This window comes from Syngnathus floridae, chromosome 10 (genome assembly GCF_059516105.1).
Source record: "Syngnathus floridae isolate MCC-2025c chromosome 10, RoL_Sflo_1.0, whole genome shotgun sequence".
Classification (NCBI taxonomy): domain Eukaryota; kingdom Metazoa; phylum Chordata; class Actinopteri; order Syngnathiformes; family Syngnathidae; genus Syngnathus; species Syngnathus floridae.
The window spans coordinates 10,610,001-10,637,675 of record NC_142422.1 but is presented as its reverse complement, the minus strand read 5'-3'; the positions used below and the strand labels follow the sequence as shown (position 1 = coordinate 10,637,675).

At 40.3% G+C, this 27,675-nt stretch overlaps 3 protein-coding genes across 6 annotated transcripts in view; 1 reads left to right on the top strand and 2 right to left on the bottom strand.

The window, feature by feature from the left end:
* Positions 1–1,372: 1,372 nt before the first annotated feature.
* Positions 1,373–9,648, bottom strand: tbc1d31 (TBC1 domain family, member 31). Its single transcript, XM_088387156.1, has 23 exons — positions 9,275–9,648; positions 8,109–8,246; positions 7,862–7,977; positions 7,491–7,669; positions 7,194–7,345; positions 6,512–6,671; positions 6,243–6,440; positions 6,001–6,168; positions 5,633–5,712; positions 5,414–5,560; positions 5,198–5,331; positions 4,990–5,123; positions 4,731–4,910; positions 4,400–4,632; positions 4,248–4,320; positions 4,084–4,163; positions 3,885–4,020; positions 3,550–3,642; positions 3,231–3,305; positions 2,596–2,763; positions 2,428–2,497; positions 2,029–2,163; positions 1,373–1,931 (listed from the first exon to the last, which is right to left on the bottom strand). Exons 1-23 carry the CDS (start codon positions 9,343–9,345, stop codon positions 1,792–1,794), a joined length of 3,060 nt encoding a protein of 1,019 aa, XP_088243282.1. The 5' UTR covers positions 9,346–9,648; the 3' UTR covers positions 1,373–1,791.
* A 407-nt stretch (positions 9,649–10,055) lies between these two features.
* On the top strand, positions 10,056–13,574 carry derl1 (derlin 1). Its single transcript, XM_088388118.1, has 8 exons — positions 10,056–10,395; positions 11,131–11,242; positions 11,431–11,495; positions 11,636–11,662; positions 11,936–12,031; positions 12,129–12,181; positions 12,282–12,392; positions 12,952–13,574. The coding sequence occupies exons 1-8, from the start codon at positions 10,243–10,245 to the stop codon at positions 13,097–13,099; spliced, it is 765 nt and encodes a 254-aa protein (XP_088244244.1). The 5' UTR covers positions 10,056–10,242; the 3' UTR covers positions 13,100–13,574.
* A 259-nt stretch (positions 13,575–13,833) lies between these two features.
* Positions 13,834–27,675, bottom strand: part of zhx2a (zinc fingers and homeoboxes 2a) — an 83,905-nt gene continuing 70,063 nt past the window's right edge. For 3 of the 4 annotated variants that reach the window (XM_088387161.1, XM_088387157.1, XM_088387158.1), the window contains 12 exons: positions 24,024–24,381; positions 22,934–23,632; positions 21,564–21,776; positions 21,156–21,422; positions 20,806–21,021; positions 20,655–20,739; positions 19,394–19,579; positions 18,685–19,091; positions 17,994–18,234; positions 17,761–17,926; positions 17,415–17,534; positions 13,834–15,363 (listed from right to left, as the gene is read on the bottom strand). In XM_088387161.1, the coding sequence (XP_088243287.1) occupies positions 17,417–17,534; positions 17,761–17,926; positions 17,994–18,234; positions 18,685–19,091; positions 19,394–19,579; positions 20,655–20,739; positions 20,806–21,021; positions 21,156–21,422; positions 21,564–21,776; positions 22,934–23,632; positions 24,024–24,104 (2,679 nt within the window). In that variant the 5' untranslated portion in view covers positions 24,105–24,381 and the 3' untranslated portion in view covers positions 13,834–15,363; positions 17,415–17,416. The other variant, XM_088387159.1, reaches the window with a different exon arrangement.

Sequence of the window (27,675 nt, the reverse complement as noted above, 5' to 3'; positions counted from 1 at the left end):
TGCAGCTGGAAACCACAAATAAATACATGCTGTCCTGATTGATGCTAAAACTTGGAGGAAAGTGTTTTCATGAACGTATTTTAACAAATTTGCCAGGGGTGTCAAACGCCAGTCCTCGGGGGCCGCGTTCCAATATGTTTTCCAAGTTACCCTCGTTAAACACACCTGAGTGAAAAGATCAGTTCATTTTCACGTTCTGCAGGAGCCTAACTTTTGCCACAGGTGCACTTAATGAGGGAATCTTGGAAAACATGTTGGAATGCGGCCCGAAGACTGGAGTTTGACACCTGTGACCTTTGACCATGATTTTTCCCTAATAAAGTGGCCTGTTATTGGGTACACCTGAAAATGGCGGTGTACCTAATAGAGTGTCCGAGTGACGTCACAGATCAAACAGCCAATCAGGAGGTGGGGGTGAGGGCGGGTGTGGCACTTTTCACTTTCACTTAAGCTTTGACCTTGATTTTCCCTAATGAAGTGGCCTGTTATTAGGTACACCTGAAAATGGTGGTGTACCTAATACAGTGTCCGACTGTATAAGGTACACGACACGAGGTAAAAAAAAAAAAAAAAGAATAAATAAATATGAAAGCGTAGCGAACGATTCGATGAACAATTCTTTTGAACAAATCTTTTGAGTGAACCGATTCTAAAGATTCAGTTCACTTAGAGTGAACCGATTCTAAAGATTAAGTTCACTTAAAAGTTCCAGTTCTTATAAGAACTGGAATGCACATCACTACGACGGTGTGCGTGCCTTATAATGCTAAAAGCTGCGAGCCGGAGTTGAGAGATTGTGACGAGTACTCACTCCTCCGTCGGTTCTAATAACTGTAGACCTGCTGTGATTGAAATGAAAAAAATAAAAGCACGATTGTCACTCTGAGTTTCATATTAAAAAAATTAATACGTAAAGCAAGCCTCATCTATGTGTGGTGTTTGTTAATGCCGTTTATGTTATTAAATAAAGTATTGCCGGAAGTAAACTATTCTTCTGCCTTGTCCTTACGTATGTGTGTACGTACGTACGTGTGTATATGTATGTATGTGTGTGTGTATGTATGTGTGTGTGTGTGTGTATGTATGTATGTATGTATGTATGTATGTATGTATGTATGTATGTATGTATGTATGTATGTATGTATGTATGTATGTATGTATGTATGTATGTATGTATGTATGTATGTATGTATATGTATGCATGCAAGCAGTCACGGTGGCCAAAACAAAACAGAGAAAATAAAAACGACAGTGAAGTTTACCTTTTTGACAGCCTGTTAACAAAAGAAGATACACAGCATGCTTTTGTACTATAAGGTTGTTGCCTAAATGTAATGTGTGACCTCATATGAAGTGTCATCAATGAACAGACTTTATTTTTTAAAACTTTTTAATCCTGAAATGACATTAAAAAGCATCAGAATGTGTTTTCCATACTACTGCTCATGGCATTAATTTGCAATATTGAACCCCATTGGCAATATTTGAAGAGATTTCCAAAACAGTAATTTGCAACAGGTTAAAGATCTTATCACAAGCTGTCTTTCTTATTGAAAGTGGCCATGTATTTAAAGTTTGTACAGTTAAAATGTGTGAAAGTAAAAATAGTGAAAATAAAACTATGTAAAACAGCCTTTAAAATGTCTAATCAACATGATACAATAAGCATGCATGGATTTTTCAACATAAAAAGATAGCCATGGATGTTAAATAATGTCAACAAAGTATCAAGATAGGTTCCAGAGTGTCAATAAGAGTTAAGTAAGAGCTGGTGGTCAGTGGAGTAGTCAGTCAGTGTGTGTAGAGGGACTGTGAGGAGGCACCGTTGTCTTCTTGGGCTCTGGCCACAAGCTTCTCTCTCAGACATTTGATTTGCCTCATCAGTTGCCTCTCTTTGCTGTCCAAACGTGTCCGGCCTCTGTCCAGTGACACTGGCAGATAGCAGAGTGAGAACAATATGTTTGAGCCATGAAACGACCGGTTTTAATGCTCTGTAAACAGGGAATGACGTTGCCCGTGTGGACTCACGGATGGTGGCGGTGCTTTCTGAGGGGGAGCAGCTGTTCAAGCACACCATGCCGTTGCTTCCAGCCTGCTTCGGTGTAGCTGGCTTAGTGGTGGCTGTCCTGACGTAAGGGGTGTTGGAACTCTGTCCTGGAGAACCTGGAAACACATGATTGAAAATATGCGAACATCCACCGATTGAGCTCCCATCTTCACTTTCTGTGGTTCATGTGAAATGATTTTCTTTTCTAGGGTTATTATCATTTTTGTTGAGGACTCTTTCACGAGTTTGTTTTTTAAAGTATGTCATTTGCTTGAACCGTATTTCAAAAGTAGTACCTGATTTTCATTGGTTAATTTTTATGTATTATTAGTCATCTTCATCATCATAATGTAAGTGTGATTGTGTACGAGTGAAGTTACTTGTGTCCGCTGCAGGCCTGGATCGCTGTCGCTCCGCTAAGCGCCCTCTCTGATTCACCACTTCATCCCACTGGAAGCCACACATGGATAATGCCCATTTTTCAGTACTAAATCAATTAATTTGAATTATTTCTGCGTTTTATCGCTTCATTTCTTTGTTGTTCTCACCTCCTTTCCAGCAACATCACTCATGGTGCGCGTCGGCCGGTCGCCTTCCGCTAATGTTCGCCTTCTCTTCTCCAGCTCCCCATTGTCGTGCTGTTGGCACTCGGCGTCCTGTTGCCAGTTGTGATCGGAACCAGGCTTATGCGACTCTGCCGCGAAGTCTTCCAGCTCCTGTACACGCAAGTGAACGGATGCCACAAAAGATGCTCAACTCAAAAGTGGAGCTGGAATATGGCTTTCAGCGTTTTTGTTGAAAACTACCAAGTTGCTCACGTAGTATATGAAGCATTACATAAAGGGCACTCCATACAACAATAACAAAGGAAATGACACTAAAATTAAAATAATTTTGAACTGTAAATAACCTGAAACAAGTGATTTAAAAGATAATGTAAAGTGAATAATTACTCAATGAAAAAGTACAACAAAAAAAAAGTCAAAATCTAAATTTGTAACTTTTTTTTTTTTTAATATCTATTGTCCCTGAACAGCACACAAATAAAATAAAAACTCTCTGCTGACTTGATTGCTCTTGAGGGGCCCCTCGCGGTTGTTAAGTCCTTATCTGGCTTATGACGTCATTTACGCACCATTTTTCTCCCTAACTTCCGGATACTATTGCATATTTCTGACCTTACCTTCTCTCCCTCTGTGCTTTTTATCCTCATGTTGGCAACCTGTCGTTCTATGCGAAGCTGCTCCTTGCACAGTTGCTGACAAAAAGAAGAGGATGATGACATGGCTGCCAGTGGCATTGGATTCAAAACTACGTATTTCTTTTGAATACTGAGGATGGATGACAACGTGCTAAGTAAATATAAAGCAAATCCGAACAGAGATGGAGGAGATAAATGGGGATTCTACGCGAGTCCTCTCTAGCATTGTTCACAACGGCAAGAGGGGAGCAGGAAAAGAGAGCAGAGAAGGTGAACGAGAAGGAAAGAAGAAAGGTGTCACCTGTTGAAGCTGCTTCCGCTCCACCTCCAACTCCATCTGCCTGAGATCCAGAGCCTGGAACGCTGCAGATGTTTCCTCCTCATGGAGCGCCATCTGCAGCCAAACAGTTACAATACGGCCTTAGTAGCAAAAGTTGATTTTTTAGTCATTTGACCTCTTAAATGAGACAAAGTGCCTCATTTAAGGGGCTCGTCAACCACGCCCATGTTTGGACTTCCTGAACAGAGCAATCCGCTTGTCGCTTGCCAGTGGTGAGTACCAATGTATGGTTCAAACAAAAGTAGAACAACTTAATTTTTAAACCTCGTCCCATCATAATGCATAATCCTTCTTACTTTTCTTAGGATCTCCTGGTCCAATCTGTGTAATTGTGAAAGTTGGAGGTCCTGCTGGTGTTTGAAAAGACGATTTCTATTTGCATCGAGAAGCTGTAACTCCTTCGCCTTCAGGTCTCTCTTCATGGCTGCCAAACTGTGACAGGACCAGGACAGTTTAATACCAATTTCTCTAACTACTAAATCCAAATATACTTACTTTTTCCTTTGCTGTACGAGTTTCTCTTCCGCTTGTGCCAGGATAATTTTGCGCTGCTCTTCAGCCTTTTGCAGCAACTCCTGTGAAGTCAAAGGAGTTGAGTCCGAAACTTTTTAAAAAGTGCATTTTTTTTCCCCTAACACGATTCCTCTCAAAAGCTCTACCTGTTGCACATAATAGGTATCCTCTTCAGCTTGGCGCCGTATCAAATCTGTACGCTGCAACATTATCTCCTCCCTAATGAGACCAAGTGTGCACACTTTTACATTTTTTTTCTTCATCTTCTAAAAATGATTTTTCTAAAGTGAAATATCACCTCTCCTGGAGGTATTCCAGTTCTTGCTGCCGCATTTTTTCCCTCTCCCGGTTTTGATATTCCACTATGAACTCCGGGTAGTGGTTAAACACAGGGTAAGAGCCTTTCGTCAGCGGCGTGAACTCTGAGAGCATCCTCCTCGGATGAACGTCAGCCGGCGTGTTACTCATCAGCCGGTAGGTGTCTTTAATCATAGCTTCCATGTCCAAGTTGTTCCGATGGTGGAAAAAATACTGATATACGTGTGGGGGGGGGGGGGACAAAATCTTTCATTTAGTTGATTTCATTTACTTTGTACATATATACACATATAGAGAAAGGGAGTGCTTACCTCAAAGTCCCGTTTCGACGAGCAGAGCAAGAGGGGCTCCCGACAGGACGTCAGGTAGGCCACACAGGTCATCAGCAGGAAGGACGGATGATTGGAAAAGACATTGTCGAAGAGTCGCAGCCATTCGTCACGAGTCAAAACCTCAGAAAATAACGTCTCCAAGAGGGGCCACACGTAGAGCTACAACAAATACACACGGTTCATTTAGAAAAAGCACATGTGCGCTTTTCTGACAAAGTGTGTCATCACGTGGGAATACCTGAGAGGTGATCCCACAGTCCACCAGGTGTTGCAGAAGCTCCTTGTCATGATGCGCCAGAAGGTTCTCTACCATGTTGAGGATGTTTAAAGGAGGGTTGGGGAAGTATTCAAACCAGTGTTGACACCAGTTCACTGCGACACAGCACAACCTAATCAGCTAAAATCTTGGATAGCGTGTGACAAATGCCGTGGTGGTCAAGACGTACCTAAGACAGTGGCCACCACCTCAAAACACAGCAAAGGGTTGTTCTGGAACAACTTGACAAATGGAAAGGCTAACAGCGGGAGATACTCTGCCTCTCCAAAGATGGAAGACCAATGAGACAGCGCAGATAAAACCCTGTGTGAGGATTCAAACAAAATATTGCTGTGAGAACCTTGTGCAGGTTTGAATTGAGCATGTCAAGTAGAAGGATGCACACCTCCGCAGCCCTCTATGAAGTTTTTGACTTTTGATGGGATACTTGTCATGGAGGCTGAGATAAGCTGCGTGGACACCTTTTTCAGTCAAACTGTTATATGCTGTGTAGTTCTCAGGAAGGCATAACAAGGACCGCCACACAAACATCCTAAAAGGTTGCAAAATATTCTAGATCACAAAAAGATGCTCAAACTCCAAACTAAGGAGAGAATGACAGTACCGGTATTTAGCAGGATATTCCCCAAATGCTTTCAGAAGACCCACCAGTCGCGTCTTGTTCAGACCACCGTAGAGTTGGTTCTAGTCAAATATAAAGACAAACCCTTTATGACATCAAAATCTCACATGGATAAAAATTGAGACGCCAGATCCATTACAACCAGAGAAGAAAATCAGTTCTCAATTTGCAGCTACAACAAGAATGAGGTTGTTGTTCTCTGTAGATTCGGCAACAATTTCATCCAGTCAGGCCATGGTTATGACTTGTATTTTTCAAAACTTGGGAAAGAAAATCCACAAACTGTCAGGACAGTTTAGTGTTTTTTTGTGGAGCAAGTCAAAAATATTGTTCTTGTCTGTATTTCTTACCTCTTTATCTTCTACTGCAGACCCAGCAGCAAGTGCACGGATCTTCCGCTGTTTCGACCCAGCTGTGTGATTGGCTGATTTTTGTATCGTATCAGATTTGACCTTTAAATTTGATGGTGCCTGGCTTGCTGCACTATCGGAGACTACCGCAAGTAGTGGAAGAAGATGCTGTGGAGGAGAGTAGGTTATAAGCTGCAATCTCTGATTTCAAGCCAAATATTTATTTATCAGATGCGGGTTACGTTTAAATCCTCCATGAGACCCTGAGAACTATAGATGCTGATGCTGCCGTCATCAAAGATGGCCACCACGTGACGGCCAGTAGGGCTGATGGTCACTGCGTTGATGCCATTATTGTGGGACCCGATGTGGAAGAGCAGCTTGGAGGTGTGAATGTTAATAAAACGCATAATTCCATCTTGCCCCAACACACCCAATGTCTGTGAAGAAATCAAATGTCTGAATACTCTAATATAAGCGGTCTTGGTGGGGAAAACCACAGCAAGTGTACCTGACTGGATTCTCCATCCAAGCTGTCGGGAAGAAACTCCAGCTGTCTGACAAATCGAACTTGAGTGGGCATCTGGATCACCTTGACCAGCTTCTTGCTTTCCAAACACCACAGGTGTAGAAGGTTGGACCGGCCCCCAGCTGCCAGGCTCTTACCGTCCCTGTTAACAACAGACATTTGAATCATAAATGGGATATAGACAATGACACAATACGTCTTTATTAAAACATATGCGTGGAACTAATACTTCATTATTTTGCTGAAATAATAGCATCACATTTTTGGTGTATCACTCTTATCAGTTTAGAATCCTTAATAACTTAGCAAAAAATGCCCACTCTTCCTTACAATGGTAAACTGCTAAAAATTTTTTGGAGTTTATTTATAGTTTAGTATTTAGTTTAGTTTAGCAACTTTTTAATTTTAAAAATATCAGGAAAAAAAGCCAATACAAAAATGAAATGTAACGTGGACTCCTCGTGGACGCAGACACATCATAATAATAATAATAATTATTATTAAAAGTTAAAAAAAAAAAAAAAAGCAAATATTTTGCACAAAAGTAATAATAATGAGTTATAACAATTGTTAGTTAAAAAAAAAAGTTAAAAAGTTCAAGTTAAAAAAAAAAGCAAATATTTTGCACAAAAGTAATAATGTGCCTAGGAAGTAGGCAACTCACTGCGTTACAGCAAAGGTCTTGTAGGTGTGCCGAGCTCCATGGTCTGGCACGGGAAGCTGGTATTTACACACCAGGGTTTTGCTCTCCCAGGCAAAGATGGAGTTGTCACTGAAACAGCTGAGGATGGTGTTGCTGAGAGGGAGGAAGAAAACCTGAAACGAGGACCACCATTGTATTACCTATGAAAGTCAAACTTTGCAATTAAACCATCATCGAGTCACATTTGGTAACTTTAACAAGTGTTAAAAATGGACACATGTGCACCCCACAATTAGACACATGAATCATGTTATTTACCTTCTGAATGCCAATTGACTGATGGACATTGAGCTTCCTCTTCCTCTGGAAGGTGTCCAGGTCCCATAGCTGAGCAGTATCTGAGGAAGTGGTGATGGCATACCGGCCGGAACTATGGATGGAGATGGACGTAACGGCCCCTTCGTGACCCCGCATACAGCTGACCATCTCTTTTGTGTCTGTGAAATTAAAAAAAACCACATACAATCAAGTGCAAACAAAGTATTTATCTTATTTCTGGTTTGTACTTTGCAGGGTGCTTTAGATAACAAAAATATCAATGCTGGACTTTGTGTGAAAGACAAAAACTAGCATTTAAATACAATGAGACTCAAAGATGGTGATGCTGTATGTGTAAGTGCTTCTCTTACCTTGGTCAAAACACTTGATGGAATTATCAACAAGAGCCACCAGGAACTCTCTGCTCTGATTGGAGCCTAATGCCAGAGCAGTGCAGGCCTGTCCCGTCTTCTGCACGAGACGAAATCTGTCCAAACATGAGAAGGACAAACTGAGAGAAACATATGTATCTGATATGTCAGCATCATAAAAGTCAGTTTCATGGAATTGGGGTGGAGGGGACGGACGGGGTTCTCGTGGGAACAAATAATGACTCACCTGTATTTACTTATGTCAATGGAATAGATGTTACCATGGTGATCACCAGCCAGGAAGGATTCTCCTGTGGTGTTAAAGGCTGCGTGGAGGAAACGCACCTTAACATGCTGAGCAGTACGTACGACCTTCAACAAAACACTGTGGGAATAAAAACAACACACTAAGAAAGAAAACAGCAAAGAGAAAAATTTAAAAAAGAGAGAACTCATGGCTGCTCTCTAATGGCAACTACAATAACAAGCTCTTGTCATTAAATATTTATACAGGCAGACAAAATTGTCAGTACCCTTCTGTGAATTAAAGAAACTCACAAAATAATGGTCACAAAAATAACTTGAATCTGACAAAAGTAATAATAATAATAATAATAATAGAAATGATAATAATAATAATAATAATAATAATAATAATAATAATAATAAACCACTGAAAATCATACATTGCCTTTGAATTATGGTTCAACAGATTGAAAAACAAAAAAGAAGAAACATTCATGAAACTGTCCCAAACAAAAATGATGGCACTCTTAATATTGCACAACCATTTGAGACAATCACCATAATCAAGCAAATTTTGTAACTTTCAATGAGACTTCTGAACCTCTCAGCAAGTATTTTGGCCCACTTTTCAAGAGCTAATTTCTCCAGTTGTCTCAGGTTTGAAGTGTACTGCATCCAAATGACATGTTTCAGCTCCTTCCAAAGATGTTCAATTGAATTTGGATCAGCACATTTTTATGCAGAATATATTAAAACCCGTATATCATTGAGCCCGGAGGGTTTTGTCGGGATTTTGTCAGGGTTCATAAAAAGTTGCAAATAGTTGCCAACTGGTTTTCTTGTCACAAAGAAATTTTAAACATGTGCAAAATCTCGTTTTAACAAGAAAAACTAAATATTTGGTGAACGTCTTTGCGAGCGTTTGCTGCTTTGAACGAACCCTGATGAAAAATCAACATTTAGGATGTGCGCAACCCCTCGCTTCCCTTTGCTGCTTAGTGAAAAACAGGCTTAATATTCATGATACTTCATTGCACCCTGCACAGATTCAAGACACGTGATTCATGCATCATCCATTATCTTGATATGATATACCATTTGACGTGTGTACACTTTAGAAAACTATGACAATGGCCATGTAAACAGTTCAGCTCAGCTAATAATTACCCTTTTCCAGAAGCTGGTTTTCGATAGTTGAGCTTCCCTTCTTCTTTGTTTCCAATGTCGGTCACATCCATTTTAAAAGATTTATGAATGAAGCTCCATTTGGAGCAATATGACAAAACTGAAACGCCAACCACTGGTTGATTTAATCTCTTGCTCGCTGGGCGGGCAGTCTAGAATGTTTGAAAAGAAAACCGACGCTTTTTCGTACAAACAAACAAGTACCAAACAGTATCAGTAAATCCTCTGACATTAGGCCATATTTAAAAAAGGTATTCTCCCACGTTATAAATCGTAAATAAACTAACTTCCTCCAATTTATGTTTTTGCAATGAAATCATTTGTGTCGCCCGGAGTGTACGTCACAGGTAAACAGAGAGGTGCATTATGGGAGATGTCTTTTTATAGGACCACCCTTTTCGTCATCATTGCAGACATGATAAATATGCTATTAGATATTTTTGGGGGCAAATATTATTTGTGCGGGGGGATGGCAGATTTTTTGTTTTGTTTCTTACAAATCCAAGTTGGACGCATGAAAATAAAATTAGCATAAAAAACGCCCGCTTTTGGTAATGGATTTGCCTTCAAAATAAAATAATTTATCATATTATAATATATTTTTAATATATTATATAATAAATATATATTCAGAATGATATGAGCCAGGTCATGTTATATATTCAAATAAGGATATTTGGTCTTAGTTTTACATAAATCGTGTCTAACCTTTGTTCAATTGGATCTTTTTGCTAACTATATATTTTGAAAATCCTAGCCGGAGGAGGATGACGTGGTTACAGTTGTAACCAACAAGCATAGCTAGCCGGTTGTGATTAGCCACGTCATGTAAACTTTTGAAGTGGTATTGATGAAAGGCTTATGGGCGCTGGCGTTATCAATATAATTCACTTAACTTCTAATCAGACTTCGAACTTTATGGTTAGTGTGTTGAAATAATTATATGGAAGATGTCAGACATCGGGGACTGGTTCAAAAGCATCCCCCTCATCACCAGGAGCTGGTTTGCTGCCTCGATTGCTGTTCCCCTCATAGGGAAACTCGGATTGATTGATCCCATGAACCTTGCACTGAGGCCTGAGTTGTTTTTAAGGAGATTTCACGTAAGTGTTTCTTGGGTTTTCCTCGAGGGATCCAAGGTTATGTTTGTGTTTACGAAAGTGTCAGTGCGTTAGCAGGTGGCTAGCTTGGCTCACCCAATAGGCCTAGCCCAAAAAACTTCCGGGTAAAGTGAATAAAAAATTAGAAATAGAAACAGAGAATTTGAACGATTGAGTTATTTCTACAGATCCTTACACTTTAAAACAAAACAACAAAACGTAGTGTGTCAAAATGAGCTTTTTGTGTTGTCCTGAAAATCGGTGGATCACGTCACAGGCTACTTTGCATTTTATTGTTCTAATTCCTCGACATTGCTGGCGTTGATAGATGAACAAAGACACATTTCAGTGCTATGCTAAATTAGTAACTACTTTTAGATCACTCTCGACAAAATGGTCAATTTACTGCGGCACTCCTGCTCATGTCACATACCACTGCCATGGCTAGCTGTACCTCCCCAGTAGATGCAATCAGATGTCTTTATTGTGTTGTTTCTTTTCACTTGACATGCATCAAGTTCTTACTATGCATGGTTGCATTGCAATAATGCAACCTTTGTGGCTAATTCCAGAATTTATTATTAACTTTCTTACAGTGTGGCGAAGATCGGCGTTTTTGCAGTAGCACTTACTAGAGAAAACAATGGGGAATACTGTCTTTGATATTGTGTCCTCTCAAAGCAGTTTGTATAATGTTTTTGGGTTATGTTTCAATTAAATTCATTGCTCTATTTTTAGCTGTGGAGACCAGTGACTGCCACCCTGTATTTCCCAGTGTACCCCAATACTGGTTTCCTGTTCCTAGTCAACCTTTATTTTCTCTACAATTACTCAACTCGGTTAGAGACAGGTGAGATCACTCACTCACTCACTCACTCACTCACTCACTCACTCACTCACTCACTCACTCACTCACTCACTCACTCACTCACTCACTCACTCACTCACTCACTCACTCACTCACTCACTCACTCACTCACTCACTCACTCACTGTGTTTTCTTTATGTATTGTATTTCTTTTTTTTTTTTTTTTTAAGGAGCGTTTGATGGGCGACCGGCTGACTATGTTTTCATGCTCCTCTTCAACTGGATCTGCATTGTTGTATCCTTTCCTATCGTAGCACCAAACCTCAACATAGTCATTCTGGTGTAATTTGTCTGTTTTATTATTATTTTTATTTGCAAGTCTCCAGCTGTGACCAAAGTGACCTCTGTGGTGGTTGTCCTTGACTTTTGTTCTAGATAACTGGGCTGCTCATGGATATGCAGGTAAGTGGTTAAAAAACCAGATTATTAAAACTGAATTTGTGTTTATTTCGGAAGGCAGCGTGTCACTAATACTACACTAATCTTACAAAGTATCATTTTGCATCTGTAAGCTAAGTGAAACACGACAGCTCGCTAGGCAGTTTCCAGGCAAAGTCGAAACTCCATGAAGTCACTAGAATGTTATGATTCTCAGTGTTAGCATGCTCAGTGTTAGCAGAAAAGAATGTTAATGACGTTTACTTGCATACTTACAGTGTGTTGTTTTTCTTTTAGCTGCTGATGATCCCATTGATCATGTCTGTGCTGTACATTTGGGCTCAGTTCAATAAAGACACGATTGTGTCTTTCTGGTTTGGAACAAGATTCAAGGTAATATCTTGTTTCACCACTCAAATTGCATCAATGTATTTATTCATGAACAGCCTTGTTTAACGGGTCCAGGATATTCATAATATGTTCTATTTAGGCACATTATCTGCCTTGGGTCATCTTGATCTTCAACTTTATCATCGGAGGCTCGTAAGTAACCTCTTCCTTTTGTCACGGCACATATTTTTTTTTAGCACTATATTTTGACAACAGACATCGACCGACATGCTTCTCTGCTGTTTTTGGGCAGGTTTGTGAATGAACTCATTGGGAACCTGGTGGGTCACCTCTACTTCTTTCTGATGTTCAAATACCCCATGGACCTAGGAGGACGCTCCTTCCTTTCTACGCCACAGTTCTTGTAAGTTCTATTATTTGCAGAACACAGATTTAAAGAAATATTTTTTTCAAATACACTTCTGTAAGCAAAATGTGTCAACATGTTTTAGATACATTAGCAAGGGAGTATTGATGAGCAAAATAGGTTAAATTAGTTGTGCAATCTATTGAGCTAAAATACAAGAGCTGTGCACAATCCACATGTTGCATTCTGAGTGCTTTCACAATGTAGGAATTTACAAACACAGTGCTGTTTCACATTAATTGATTTTCTCCTATTTTTGTGAAAAGCGAAAATCAAAATCTCAGTTGAATTTTGATTAGCCAGCCCTAAACAGAGGTATTAAATTCTAAATATTTTGTATTCATGTGCAGCGATACAAAACGATACCACATCATAATGAGAGCTATTTTTGATATTTTGGTTAACTGCACTAGGTGCAACAGAGGTTAAAAAAAAAGATTTGGGTCTCAGTATGCTATACAGTTTTGCACAACTGCAATGACAATTTACATGAGAAATGAATTCCCATTGTGTTTGTAAACTAAACATTTTTTGTAATTGTCATACTCGTCCACAGGTATCAGCTCCTTCCTAATCGGAGAGGAGGAGTGTCAGGCTTCGGGGCCCCTCCCACTAGGAGAGCAGCACCTCAGGAGCAGGCAGGAGGTGGGGGCGGCGGTGGCGGGCGCCACAACTGGGGTCAAGGCTTTCGTTTGGGGGATTAACAAGATTGCCTACTTTGAGCAACTATACTTGGATTAAAAAGTTTGTTTCTTCACCTTCTTCTATTTGAGGAATTCCAAATTAGTTAATTTAAGTCATAAGTGAAAAGTAAAGGTGACAAGTATTTTAACTCCAAAAGTAAAATAAGACTGCTATTTTGATGACTTTAAATGTTTTCTTTTTTAAAAAAAAAAATATTCAACCCTTTTTCTTACAGTCTGGTTTACTGCCTTATTTCACCCTTTGACAGCAGACTGTCAGCTAGAGAAATGCCATAGCTGACCTAGGTTCTTCATGAGTTTCTCCACCCTTTCAGATAGCATATCACAAGACTTTTGGAATTGTCAACATGCTGGGTGAATGCTTCTGTGTAGAGCACACATGGCCAACTGGAAGTAATGTCTTGGTTGTCTGCGACAGACTTCCTATTGCCACAAGTGATTTTTGTTTTTGTAAATACAACAGTTACCGAAAAGATGACTGAGTTTGAGTGTATTTACTTTATACTTTTTTTTTTCTATCTCTTTATTTTGTTTTATTTCTATTCTATTTCTATTCTATTCTGTTGAGGAGGAATTCTCAAAAACCTATTGACTACATTGTGTGTCCACATTGGGATCGCGGGTGGGCCTGAGTCCGTCTCAGCTGGATATGGGCGAGAGGTGGGGTACACTCAAAACTCAAGAGCAGATGCATTACTCAAGACACAATGACAGAGGGTTAAAAGTAACACTGAAGAAATGGTTGATTTTTCAATGTTCATTTAAATGCGGCCCAGCCTCACCCCAGACTTGACCTCCAGTGGCCCCCAGTTAAATAGAGTTTGAGACCCCTGCTTGAAAATAACTGGATTGTTCAACACAACCAATTTTCAAACAGCTTGTTTGCTTAAACAGCTTGCGTATTTATTGGGTTAGAGGAGATTTAAAGTAGAAAATGAAAATGCAGGCAGTATTTCTTAGAAGCCAACCAGAAGCCAGAATATGCTCAGATGCTTTAACATGAAACTTAAGCAGCGGAAACATGTTCATTCTGCTTTTCAAACCAGCATTATATAGAAGTGACAGTTGAATCTATAGCAGCGTTTGCACAAATGATGCGTGACGATGCAATAAGACAAAAACAATAAACGTCCCTTTAAATCTTGAGAACAAGTCAAACAAAAATGTTGATTCTAAGGCAGTCAACACAGGTTTGATCGTCCATTTAAAAGAAATTGCCGTTTGAACCGACTGTACACTGACAACGAGTTTTAAACTAAACTCCCCCGCTGTCCATTGCGAAGACAAACCACAGAAAGGCGAAAGCGGACGAGACGTGTTCACGATTCACGGCTGAACAAGATTCATACTTGAAACGGCTTTCGATACTTAATCGCCAATAATGAATCTCCCCAACTTTCTAATTTCAGTCAAAAAAAGTTGTTTTTCCATTGAAATGAACCATCATCAGTTGATGTGGAAAGACCTGAAAAGGCAGCATGGTGCGATCAGACAGACTACGTGTTTAAACAGAAAAACATTCTGCACTGTTATTGCCTCAGGTACTGATGCAGGAGCACAACAGCTGATTCAAAAAAGATACAAGTTAGTGCATTCTATCATTCATTGGCCTAATGCAGTTCGTCTTGGTCTGCACATGTGGCTCTTTGTGGCAAACGCGTGGCTCCGTCTCCAGCAGCGAGGCGAGGTGAGGCCAAGCTTGTACTCCCACAATCCATTCCCTCTCCTTGAAGAATATAGTCTGAGATCTAAAGGGCTGACGCTGCACGAGGAAGTTGAGCTGGAGACGAAGTCGCTGAGCACAAGAAAGCCTTACAGTACAAGTTAGTTCCATAAAAAAAGGGAAAAAAAGCTCTTACCGAGCAGAAAGCAGGTTCAATTTTCCTCCAAAATAGGCTTGATTTTCAGCAAATAAACAGCTATTTTACACTTCAAGCTTTAAAGAACACAAACATTCTAAGTACTGGGCACACATTTTTTAAAAAAGTAACAAAACATGCCCTTTCAGGAAAAAAAACTGTACAAACCTTTTTTTTTTTTAGCAATACAGAAAAAATATTTACAAAGATACTCTTTCCACCACCATGACACCCCAAAAATAATAAAGTCCAGCTTTGGCACTCCTTACAGTACATGGGCATCAGCACCACATGACACGCGAGCAGATGTCCAATCTGCTTGGTGACCACACGGAGATACATCCCTGTTTCCACGTTTGGCATCTTGTACGTGACCTTTGTGACTCGTGTATGCTTCCACATCATCTAGAAAAGAAATTAGACATGATTAAGAAGTGAGGTCCCACTAATAGAGCGATTGTTTTATTTTTAGTCTTCTGTTAACGGTCAGTCAGGTTGAGATTTTTCATCAAATAACATTTGAGACATTAAGTACAAGAAGCCAATGTTGCAGATTTGAACAGTGTATTGCCAGAAAAAAAAAAGTACAGTAATCCCTCGTTTATCGCGGATAATTGGTTCCAAAAACCACCCGCGATAAGTGAAATCCGCGAAGTACGGTCATCAACAAGCAGTACTGGGCAGGATAACGAGTTAGCGGAAAGATGCTAATTCGCGATCGTGCTAACACGCGAAAACGGACTTCTAAAGGAATGTAAACGAACATTTGGAGCAATACTACATTGCCCTAAAGGTTAGACACATTTTTCCTCAATTTAGAAGTTTTATTTTGACTTTTAAATAGTTTTTTTAATTTGGGAAAAAAATCTGCGATGTAGTGAAGCCGCGATAAGTGAAACGCGAAGTAGCGAGGGATCACTGTACAACAAATGTCCTCTTAAACAATGATTGACACAACATAACATCATCATTATTAAATGAATGGCAGTGCCTCCGTCCAATAATAGGATGCTGTATGTTGATTTATGTGTGTGTATGGACACACTAATGACAGGATAGTGCAAGTTGCATCAACGGCTGCCGTCAAACTGTCTAATAAAAGGACCAATCACAGTTAATTAGACACAAATAACTTCCCGGATGGATGGACGGGATGAAACTGCAGCTGTGGCATTTTAAAGGCCCAGTCCCCCCATTCATGGCCACAGCCAATCACAGACAGACAGATAATCCTTTTGCGGGTCATAGGAGGATAAACCCCTCTCTGTGTGAAATCTAGGGAAAAGGAGGAAAACTCTGAAGCCAAAGATGGCAGCAGTCAATTCTTGTTTCAAAACTTTATAATGCCACCACAGGGTGCCCACAGTTTGTGGACTTCTCTAACAAGAGTAAGAAGACTTTAAGGATCACCCCCCCCCCCCCCCCCCATTGGGTTACTTGAACATGCTATGTTTCATGAACCTATTTCAATGACCTAATTGTTGTTATACCACTGCGCTGATATGACCAAGTAATCCACTTCAGTTTGAATTTGCCTCATTCATGCAGATTATAATTTGTAAGGTACCGTTATGTATACAGATGTGCAATTGCTGCTGCACTGACAAATTCCCAGCACAGCAGAAATAAAGGATGCCAGCCTCACATTTGGTTACATTTGTGAAAACACTATGCACAAATCAGCTTTGTTTTAGCTTCATTTCAGAACACGGCCCAAAATAAATATTATTGGATGAAGGCTTGGCTAACAGCGCATCGTGTGGACAAAATATTTTTGGGAGATTGCTGAGAATATCGGTAATTTTTTTCTCAATTGTTTATACTAAAATAAATGCATGAGCATAAAAAAAACAAAAACTATTGGCTTGATTATATTACTGTTACAATAATACTTTTCTTATGTGAAACTGAGAAAATTATTGCTAACCCTCTGATGAAAGAAACACTCACATTGGTCAAAGAAATAACTTGAATCTGAGAAACAAAACAGTCAGGCGATGCCTACACAATCAGCGACCTAATAGTAACCTTATGAAAAAAATTATGATGGCAGCAAGCATATTTGATTCATGTTTGTCCATGTCCCAGGTAACCAATAACAATCAAGTCAGGACGTTTCACATACATAAAAAAAATACCTAAATAAAAACATTAGCACTCTATTTTCCCTATGTTGTTCTTATGTCAACATCAGCAAAAAAAAATTCCCTAAGGAAAAAAATGCAGGTGTGAAAGGGCTAATTATTTCTATATTTAAGTGATTTCTATGAGCAGTCTGGGTTTTTCTTTCATTAACAGAAGGAGTACCAATAATTTTATGCACACATAAGGTTTGAATATCTGGTATAACATTTATTGGGGGGAAAAAAGGCCTATTTACAACAAACAATCTACCAAAGAAATTTGCCAACTATACTAACTAACTTACCAAACTATAATCAAATAAATCTACTTACCATCAGCCAGTAACCCTCCCGGGTTGCTCCATAGTCAAAACATCAGTATCTGCCGCCAGTCTCTGTCTTTGTAATCCACCCTCGCTCTCTTCGCCCACAGCTACTGTCACCTGAACCCACCTGACAAACGCAGTACATAATGCACCATTTTCAACACAGCATGACGCTTTCAACGATATTCAATGTGCATGAAACGGAGCTGATACATGACCTCATACATCATCGGATAGAACTTGACGGAGCATTATTATTTGTAAGGTAGAACTGTCTTATTTGTAAGGTGGAACTGTCCATCTGTCGGATTTTTTTTTTTTTAGGATTTCTTTTTTGACATTACGATACCCACCTCCCCTTTTCAGCAATGCTAGAGCTGGTTTGGTCCAGCCTGGCCTGGCTGAGGTCCGGCACACTGTGAGTAAGTTTTTCAGTCAACCATTGTACTGTGTCTGGATTGGACTGCTTGGAGTTCTCCATAGATGCTGCTGTTGTTTTCTTCTCGCCAGCTTCCTCCACTACAGCAAAGTTTGTGGGGTTAAAATGGGACAACTCCACAAAGCGTGCTGATCCAATGTAATATACCTTTTTCTTCTGGTGATACACTTTGTTGCTGTTTGTCAGAACTGTCTCCATTTTGCTCTTGCCCAGATTTCTGTTGTTCTTTTTGGCTCTGGTAAGCTTCCAACCAGGCCATGGTCTCACCGTTCTTCAAGGCTGACCGATGTTCCTTAAACCAGCGCACAATGTCAGTGCGTCCCAGGCTTGTTTGCCCTTCCAGTTGGCTGTACTCCTCGGGTGTTGGCCACTGGGTTCGGCAGAACATCTGCCAAGATAGGTCAGAAGCGCAAAAGCAATATATTACATAAAAGAAAGCAATTGAATTTCATTTACTCATTTACAATAAAATCTGACTGGCTCTCACAAAACTGGACTCTAGTATTACATGCAAACAAACAGCAGATGGCAGAATAAGCTCTACCCGCAGAAAAATGTGGCTTACACTAGAAGAAATAGAGCAAAATTTTATGGCGCTAGTTTTAAAGGCCTTTTCACATTACACTTAGCACAACGCAGTGCCTGAAAAACCCATTCACTTTCCGTTCTAACTTCTTTACATCCAAACTAGGAAGAAAAAGCTAGTTTCTCTTAAAAAAAAAACCCTGACAAGTAATTTCTCGTCCCCACGCAAAAACTCAGTAATCATTAGCACACCATTTAAAAATGACATATTTTTTCAGGCATGATTTTAGGCAGTCAGTCTATCAATTGTTACCTCACGCAGCAGAGCGAGTGAGCCACTCGGGATGGGAGCCGGGCTCGTCGACAGCGAGAGGATGGGAGGATGCGGAGAAGACGAGGAGGAGGACGAATTAAGGATTGGAGGTGATGCAGAGGCAGACAAGGTCGGGGGATGAGGCGAGGAGGCTGCGAGCACAGGAGGGGAGCAAGATGAGGAAGAAGAGAGGAAGGGTGGGAGAGCTGACGATTGGAGCATTTTCCCATCCTGCTCGCGATGGGAAGAGCCATTGAGCAACACGCCCGGTCTGTCGCCTTTGTCATCTGTGTTCTTCGGGGTCACGCTGAGCAAGGCTTTCTCCATGTTGTCCCTTAGCGCCCTGCGCTCAGAAAACCAGCAGTCCACTTCATTCTTGGATAGCTTGGTCTCCTGGGCCAGTTGGTCTAGAGCAGAACAGAGTTCAAGGAGTCAGGTGAGCTGCTTCCACTAAAAACTACGAATATTGTCTCGACAAGCTGTTAGCCATTGTGTGAAAATGACAATCACTGCTGAACAGACTCTTTCACACATGCTTCACTGTGATTTCCTCTTTTAGATCAATCTATGAACTCTATTTTCAACCTCTCACGAGGTTTTCTTACTCAGGCCAAATTCGCAAGGCATCACTTCTATTCAATAATTCAGCAATTCCTGTTCGTCTGCCACAGCGCAAGGCCTACATAAAAGTCTGACAGCGAAATTGTACCAAGCTCAGTGTCCGTTGGAGTGCTGCTTCTCTGGAAGCTCTCTTCAAGTGCATTGAGTTGCTCAGAGGTTTTGCCCTTCACCCGCTCCAGCAGGGGGAAGTGGCTTGGGACCGCTTTCCTTACAGGTCCATCTTTCAGTACTGGAGTCACTTCAGCTTTCACCAATACTGGGGGCGGAGGAACACCTTCAAAGGGTACAGAGCGAAAAATGTATTTATGTTAGCCAGAAAATGAAATTTAGAACGATAGCAGAAGTATAGTAGGCCATAGATGAGCTCAGTTGCTTGTATACAAGCTTCCTACAACTCGAATCGTTGTAAATATTACAAAGATCGGCTTCAATGTTTGGAATTTTATGAGCAAAATGTCTTCCTTGCTACACTACAGCACAAGTTACTGTCCATAAAATCCAAAATATACTAAATACTCTCCTCCAGTGGTTTAATGCAAGCACATTATCACAAAATTAAATGCAAACATTGCGTCGCGCTTCATCCATGAAATGAAAAGCAGCACAGGTACAACGTCAAGGTGTTTTTTTTCCCCCCAAATGACTCTCAGACTAATTTCATCTTTGTTAGTCATCCTTGCTAGAATCTTTCAGCACTTTGCTTGTCTGGGAAAGCCAGTTAAAAAACAATGCTCTTGGAGTAAAAGATTGAACTGCTTTTTTGTACGACCGCCAGTAGCACACCTACTAGTTGCCAAAGCGTGCAAGACAATTTTCAACGGAACGAGGGTTAATTGTCGCTCAGAAAAGGAAAACTGTTCCAAAAACCGCTCAGTGAATTGAAACTCATTGTAACCAATGGGAGAATTTGACTAGAAGCTCCCTAGAAATTGGTGGTTACATGACAGATGCTGGAAATAAGGTGGATAAGTCTCTACAATAGATATATTATATGTCACGAATAAATTATTTTTTTGGCCAATGAAGTGAAATTTGATAATTTCCCACAACACACAAGACTCCACTAACGTGCCCCAATTAATATTCTTTCCGTCCATTTTCTTCCCCTTATCCGGAATCTGTGCTGAACACTGTGTCCAGGCTAGCCCGCCAATATTTCAGTCCTCCAAAAGTAGATGGTGTTACCATGGCAACAACAGAGACAATATCCTCCCCGTCCCAAACCAGTGTTCCAAAATGACTAAGAAGCTGTTATTTTAGGACTGCACGTGACCGTTTCAAACATAGCTTCAAAGCATTAAATGCAAACCTACAGGTCGAGGTAATTCATAATTTCAGACATGAGGTACCTTTCAGATTAAGGAGCCTTTGTTCACTGAACCACTTCTTAATCTCCCCTCTGGACAGCCCGGTGGTCTCTATCAGCCTGTAGATCTGTCACATGACAAAATGCATGTGATTATCTCCGTCTATATTTATCGCGATAACAATTATTCCTACCTCTTCTTCTTCAGGGAAAGGACACTGCATGTAGCTAGACCGCAGCACTGATAGCTGCTCGGCTGTTTTGTTGGGGTCCGCGGTGAAATTTAACACTTTGGGCGATGCAAGTTTGGATGTGGCGATAGGCGCAGATATGGCTTGAATGATGGAAGGCCTTTTACTCTCTGAGGCAGTTGAGGGAGAGGCCAAGGGTCGTTTGAGTGACTGAGCAACCTGTTGAAAAAAAACGGAGGCAAAGACCATGAGTTGCTTTTGTTACATTTCAAATTAGATATCAGATGATAGACTTTTTTTTTGGATGAACGTAAAATCCCGTGCAGAATAAATTTATTATATTTTGTTTGCACCTGGTTAGCCAACGTGAGAGCCAGCGGTGCACATGTAACAGTAGAGCCATTGGCTACGGGAGTCAACACCAGACTGGTCTGTCCCAGGAGCTGACAAGGGACGGACTGGAGGAGTGAGGCCGTAGGCTGCAAGGATTTGGAGACTGCGGTGGTTACTGGTGCTGTGTTGGCGGACGACTGAGTGGTAAGTTGAGGCGTGACAACTGTGAAGGTCTGAGGCACAGAGGAGATTGTACCATTGAACATCTTCTTTCTTGCTTCCTCCACCTGGTATGGGAGAAATGAATTCCTGTTATGTTCATTGATACTTCAATTACAATAAACGCTCAGTGTGTTTGACGGTCTTAAGCTGGCCTCAAACAACTTGATTACAAACAAATAAAGGGATAGCAAATAGACAGTTTGTACCTCTTCTGGTGACCAGCTAATCCCCTGTTTGAGCCTCTGGGTGGTAAACCAAACTTTAATTTGCTCCTCTGGATGTTTGGAGACTGCGGTAAGCCAAGAGAGCTCAGCTTGTGTTGGGTATGGGAACTTGTTGAAGGAAGAGATGAGGGTCAGGTTGTCGTCCAGAGAGGGATTGTATTTGGTTGTGTTGAGAGGAATAGCGATCTTCGGCACCTGGAATAATAATGATGGACTGCTAATTATGGTTAAACACCAACATTTAGTAATATTGATATTTTACACGTTTTAACTACTATAAAACAAATTATGATAAACTCAATATGCAGTGAAATAAATAAATGTCCTAGCTTGAAAATATGAAAGCAGCTATGGAAGCTAATAAAATTCACCAACAGAGCCTTATTTTCAACTCAACTCAACGTGTAGAGAATTTTAAAACAACCATTGCTGCATACAAAGTTCAGTGAAAATATAAAAATTTAAATACCAATGCAGCAGTCATCCTAAAATACGAGAACAATGCAGAGCCTCATGCGGAGTCAAAAGCCATAGAATAAAAATATGTTTTAAGTTAACACAAAGATCATTCCAAAAAGAGGGGCCGGAAACAGAAAAAGCTCGACTCCTCTGATCCTCCTCAAGATAAAGATTTGAAAATAAATAAAAGAACCTTTCAGATAAAGTCCATTTACTGCATTACAGTAATCTAGCAGAGATGTAACAAAGGCATGGATTAGTGTTTGAGTGCTGTTGAGAAAGGAGAGGCTTTATTTTAGCCAGCTGTCTGGGGGAAAAAAAAAAAAAAAAGCCAGACAATAGCGCCAATTTGCCGGTTCACCTTAAAATCACTTCCAATTTCAAAATCCAAGTTCGAGATTGTTGGCTTTAGATAAAACAGTGGACCCATGTCAACAACAGCGTTGGATGTACAATATAAAATAATTTCAACGTAAAATGTAAATTATTAATTTAAGTAATTTATCCATCCATTAACGATTTGCACTGATCTCATTGTTTCGTGGTTCATTGGTGCATTAAAATCCAAAACTAGTTGTAACCCAGTGAGTGAGAAACTTCGTCTGTGTTTAGTCAATCAGTTTTCTTTTTATGTTTCCCGACATTTGCCAGCAAAAGGAGCATCTATCAGTGATGGACGGACAGAGCTTCCGTCAGTATTGACGGAATGCTCACCTCTGGTAAACGAGCGATACCTCGCACCAAGATTTATTGAGCTATTTGCCACATAAGGCAAACCATGAAAAAAACCAGAAGAAAATATTCAAAAGAAAACTTTCATTCTGTGGGATACTGCTCAAATTTGGGGTTAAGAGTTGCTGACACCTAACCTAGGACTTTGTATTGCATCCTACCTGGGTGTAGTTTACAGGCCGCTGCAAGGAAGGCATGATGTGAGAAAGGCCGTCAGCTTTGAGAAGAGCCGAGTCTGGGATGATTACGGTCCCGTTGACATTGAGTGCTGTGATTGCTTTCTTGGTCAAGTCGGGGTTCAGTTTACACAACTGAGGCTCCGTCCGTTTATTATCTGAAGACATGACCTTTTGTTTCCCCATCTTGACTGCGGTGGTTTTGTTGTGGGGAACAGCGGTCTGGCCCTCCGCTTTGCCAGATGTAACACTGGAACTATTGTAAATGACTGCGTTGCTGCTGCAGCCCTCTATTGTTTGTTCCAAGATTGTCTGATTGTTCATTTTGATGCGTTTGAACTTAAAGTTGCTCTCCCCGGGATGACTCCTCTCATTGTGTTCTGTCAGGGAGTCAAACTTTTTCGTGTTGAAGTTACATACAGCACACAGGTACAGTGGGTTGAGGATGACATTGGGGTGGTTGGCATCCACGTGTTCTTTGAATGTGTTGAGGTTCTGAGTGGAGAAGGAACAGTATTTGCACTCATAGCCTCTTGCTTGTTTATGCGAAGACTTGGAAGTGTCTGATGACTCGGACACTGGGATGTCAGGTGCTGCTGGGGAGTCAGAGGTCTTCCCCGTTAGGTCGAGGTCACCAGATGGATCTATCTCCATAGCATCCTCCTCAGTATGGTTCTCTGTTGTCTGGCAGAGGAAGACAGGTTTTACAATTATAAATAACCGGGCAAGATATTCCATTTGCAAATCAGTTTTTAACAGCTGGAATATATTTGCCCAAAATGAATAAATAAGCAGAGATAGAAAATATGTTAAAAAAAAAAAAAATCTAAATTCTTCCTACATTGTACAGGTAGGGTATTCTGATAAAAAATAAAATAAAATATATTTGCCCAAAATGAATAAATAAACCGAGTTAAAAAGTGTTAAAAAAAAAAAAAATCTAAATTCTTCCTATATTGTACAGGTAGGGTATTTTGATTCAAAACTAATAAAAGAAAAACATTTATAAAATATAAGATATTTATTTAACTGACGCAGAGTAAGGACTTAGAAATTCCAGACATTAATACGGTACCTCCTCATCATCATCCAGCGGCAACATGGTCTCCTGTGGTCGGATCATACAGGGGGTGGAAGCCTTCCGTCGGCTCGACATGATGATGAATGATGAGGGACGGCTCGCTACACTTTTACTTGACCAGATATACTGTAAATGAAACTACGACTGGGAACCAAGAGAGGCAGAATGCATTAGCTCGGAGAACTGTGTATTGGGATGGGGTCAAACTTTTAGAATGGGAGCACCACCGCCCCCTGGGGCACAGAGAGTAGCAGAGAAAGGTGCAATAGAGGGTGACGTTCTGGGCTTGTCTGGCTGACAGCGTCACCTCTGCAGTAGGATGACCTCGTGAAACTGCATGACAGGATAACACCTAGACAAACAAAAACAGATATCAGCTTTTACCTTCGCAAGGAAGAAATAAAGTTAAATACATTGCCGCCTGACACAAGTCATGGGAAACTCTTCTACTTCTAAATATGCCTGATAGCCCTATTTAGTTTTCAGCAGAGCGGAAAGCAATGTTCCCATCACTACAAAGCCACATTATAACCAAGACAGACAGTTTTGTTTGTCTCGCAATGTTACGGTTCGGAATGAAAACTCTGGCCTGGATTGTGTTTCTGTCAGTGTTTGTGGGCGGTGTGACGATGGCTGATTCAGTATCGCAAATGATATGACATCTACAAGATAGGCAGTGCATGCCAATTCTTAATTCTTAAAGAACAGGAGCAGGACTGTTTACAAAGATGAGCAATTGAGATCTAGCATTTTTCATTTTTTCATCTTGGCATGCCAATTTTTAGTAGAAGAATTAGATAAGCTTTGTTTGAGAAAACAAATTGATTGTTCGCCGTTGACCAATTAAGTATCTTATCACTGTGACATGTGCCCGTAAGAAAAAGTCTTGCAAACCTTTACCGCTCAGTAAAATCAAGGCTTAAGGCTAGTCTTTTAATTTTCTATCATAAAGGGATCAGACATTTTTCTCAGGGCATTTTCAAGTTTTTGTGCTATTATTTTCATTAACATAACACAAGCGGTGTAAAGCTCAAAGTGAACATAAAGCCACTTCTATTAACATGTACCAATGCAGGACAGAAGGGAGTCACATGTTCAGTCGACGACTGTGGGCAAAACCTAATGGACCATGAATAGAAACTGATTTGAAACGTGTACTTTCAGCAAAATACTGTATTATGAGATAATGATCACTAGATCATGTAAAATTTGCCGCCTCATTGTCACAAAATGAATTTTAAATTTACATTAACTCTTAACAACTTCAGGATGGACCTAGCAGTGTTATCACTGTAATTGATGACATTGTTGCAGTGGAAATATAAAACGTGAAAATGGTGCCTGACTCTCGGTAAGAGAATAATGACTGAAAGCAATGCTGCAAATAGAGAACCAAAGAAACAAAAGCAAAGGCAGCAATCAGCTTTATTTTGTTGTTGCTAGACAACTTTCTAACGCAATAATGAGAATAGAGAAAGGATAGAAGTTTTCCAGGGTAACTCTAAAAGAAGCAGCGAGTTAGACTGGAATGTCAATTGATATTCTCGGGGCTCCACACTGACGCATCATTCTCATAATCACAAGCACAAATCAAAAAGACAGTGTTTCACTATCAAGTGAGTTTGCATAAAACAGCCAAGAGTTGATACCAGAATGTCCTCTAAAAATTTGCATACCACCTTCATGGCATTACTTGGGTCTCTACATAAATGAGAAAAATAAGAGTTGATGCAACCGCTGTGACAGAACGTTGCGAATCAAAGTTACTCCCCAGATAATGTAACTCATCAAACGACCGACCCAGAAGTCATTAGAATGCAGACTCATTACAATGGTGTCGCTATAGCAACTGAGGACATAGCGCTGTAGTCCAGCTGCTACAGTGACTATATTCACAGTAATAGTCTGACCGCAATGTGTATTAGAATGAGGTGAGCCATGGATAAAATTAGAAAAATCATTCAAAGAAAATGTCACGTTTGGTATCTGCTATGACCATGAAGAAAATGTCTCTTCGAGAATTTCAGGATGTTTTATTACTTGTACGTATGAGGACTAAAATGGCAGAAATAATGATATGAGGACTAAAATGGCAGAAATAATGAAATCATAACTCTTATATGAGTCACTGATGACGTAGCGTGTTGGATTCATTTGACTTCGGTGTTGATGTGTCTATATGTGCCCTGCAAATGACTGGCAACCAGTCTAGGGTGTAGGATAAGCGGTATTAAAAATGGAGGGATGGATCATTCCTGTAGGACATTTTGTTTCATCACTTTTGAGTTGTGAAGGGGACTGGAGTAAAAAAAAAAAAAAAAAAAAAAGGATGCGTTAAGATTAAGATGGAGCTGGACCAAGTACTCCTCCCACTTGTGTTGCCCACACAATAAGAAAAGACATCTGATGAGCAATTCAATTAATGCCATATCCTCATCAGTAAGCTGTAATCACAACTGCCACAGATATTGATATTCAGTGTTAACTGACTAAGAAATCACGTTTTAGTGTCAGATATTGCATATTCTCCAAGGACCTACTGAGACATTTGAAGAAACGTAAAGGTACTCCAAATAATATAATTCGTAGCAGCTATCAAGTTAAAGCCCTAAGAAACATTAGGTATCTCAAACAAAAAATAAGAAACACTCACTGTCTCAAACAAAAAGAAAAAAGCATGTCTACCAGCCGTGTCTAACCTTGGTGCATCACTTGGCTTCTGTGTGCCTCAACTCCCGCCATGCTCATTAAATTTGTATGAATACTTAGCCTGGCAGTCACTTGCCAGACTTTCTTTTCTTCTTTCTTAATGCTATATGCGAGAATGGAGCTGTGTAATGTCATTTTGAGGGAATCAGAAGATGGCAGAAAAAACACTGATGAAAACTGGATAGCATTACAGCATGTATTGGGAGGAGAAACAAAACAGCACAGGGGAAATTGGTAGAAAACTTGTCTCATATATGAAGTTGGCAATGAGAACGACCACATTTGGAGTGTAACTGTTATAGGAGCAGCTAGATGATAAATACACTGTGGGGGTGAGTCACAGCAACACATCCCACACAGTCAAATGAGTCGTCCTTACAGATTCCTCTGAAAAACATGACTATAGCGTAAACCTGTGTCATTATGTGTAAAACCACATAAACACATCGTTTGTGTCTCGGGCAGGAGTCACATATCTTTTTGAAACTGAGATCTACTTTTTGGGTAGGGATCAATGCCAGTTTGATACTTTAGATAACATAGATTTGCTCTCGAATGACCTTTAATGTTCTTGTTTTATTTTTAATATTGAATGAAGCTCATTAAGGCAATGACATAGATCACGTTAATGATTTATCACAAGAATTAGGAAACAGACAAATATCTATTTGCATTACAACAACGGCAAATCTATAAATACTGGCCAGTGTTTTCAAATGATCACTTCTATGATATTACTCGAAAACCGCAATGTCCCATTACTGGTGATTAATGGGCTACTCACATGGTCCTATGGGACAACAGGTTGGTGACCCCTTGTAGCGAATTTTCTACGTAACCTTGCCAATGTAGCACCATGCTAACGAAAGATTATATGGGCCGTTCTCCAAAAATGCGGTGAAATTGCATGGTCAAACGCTGATTCACTCTGAGCGTC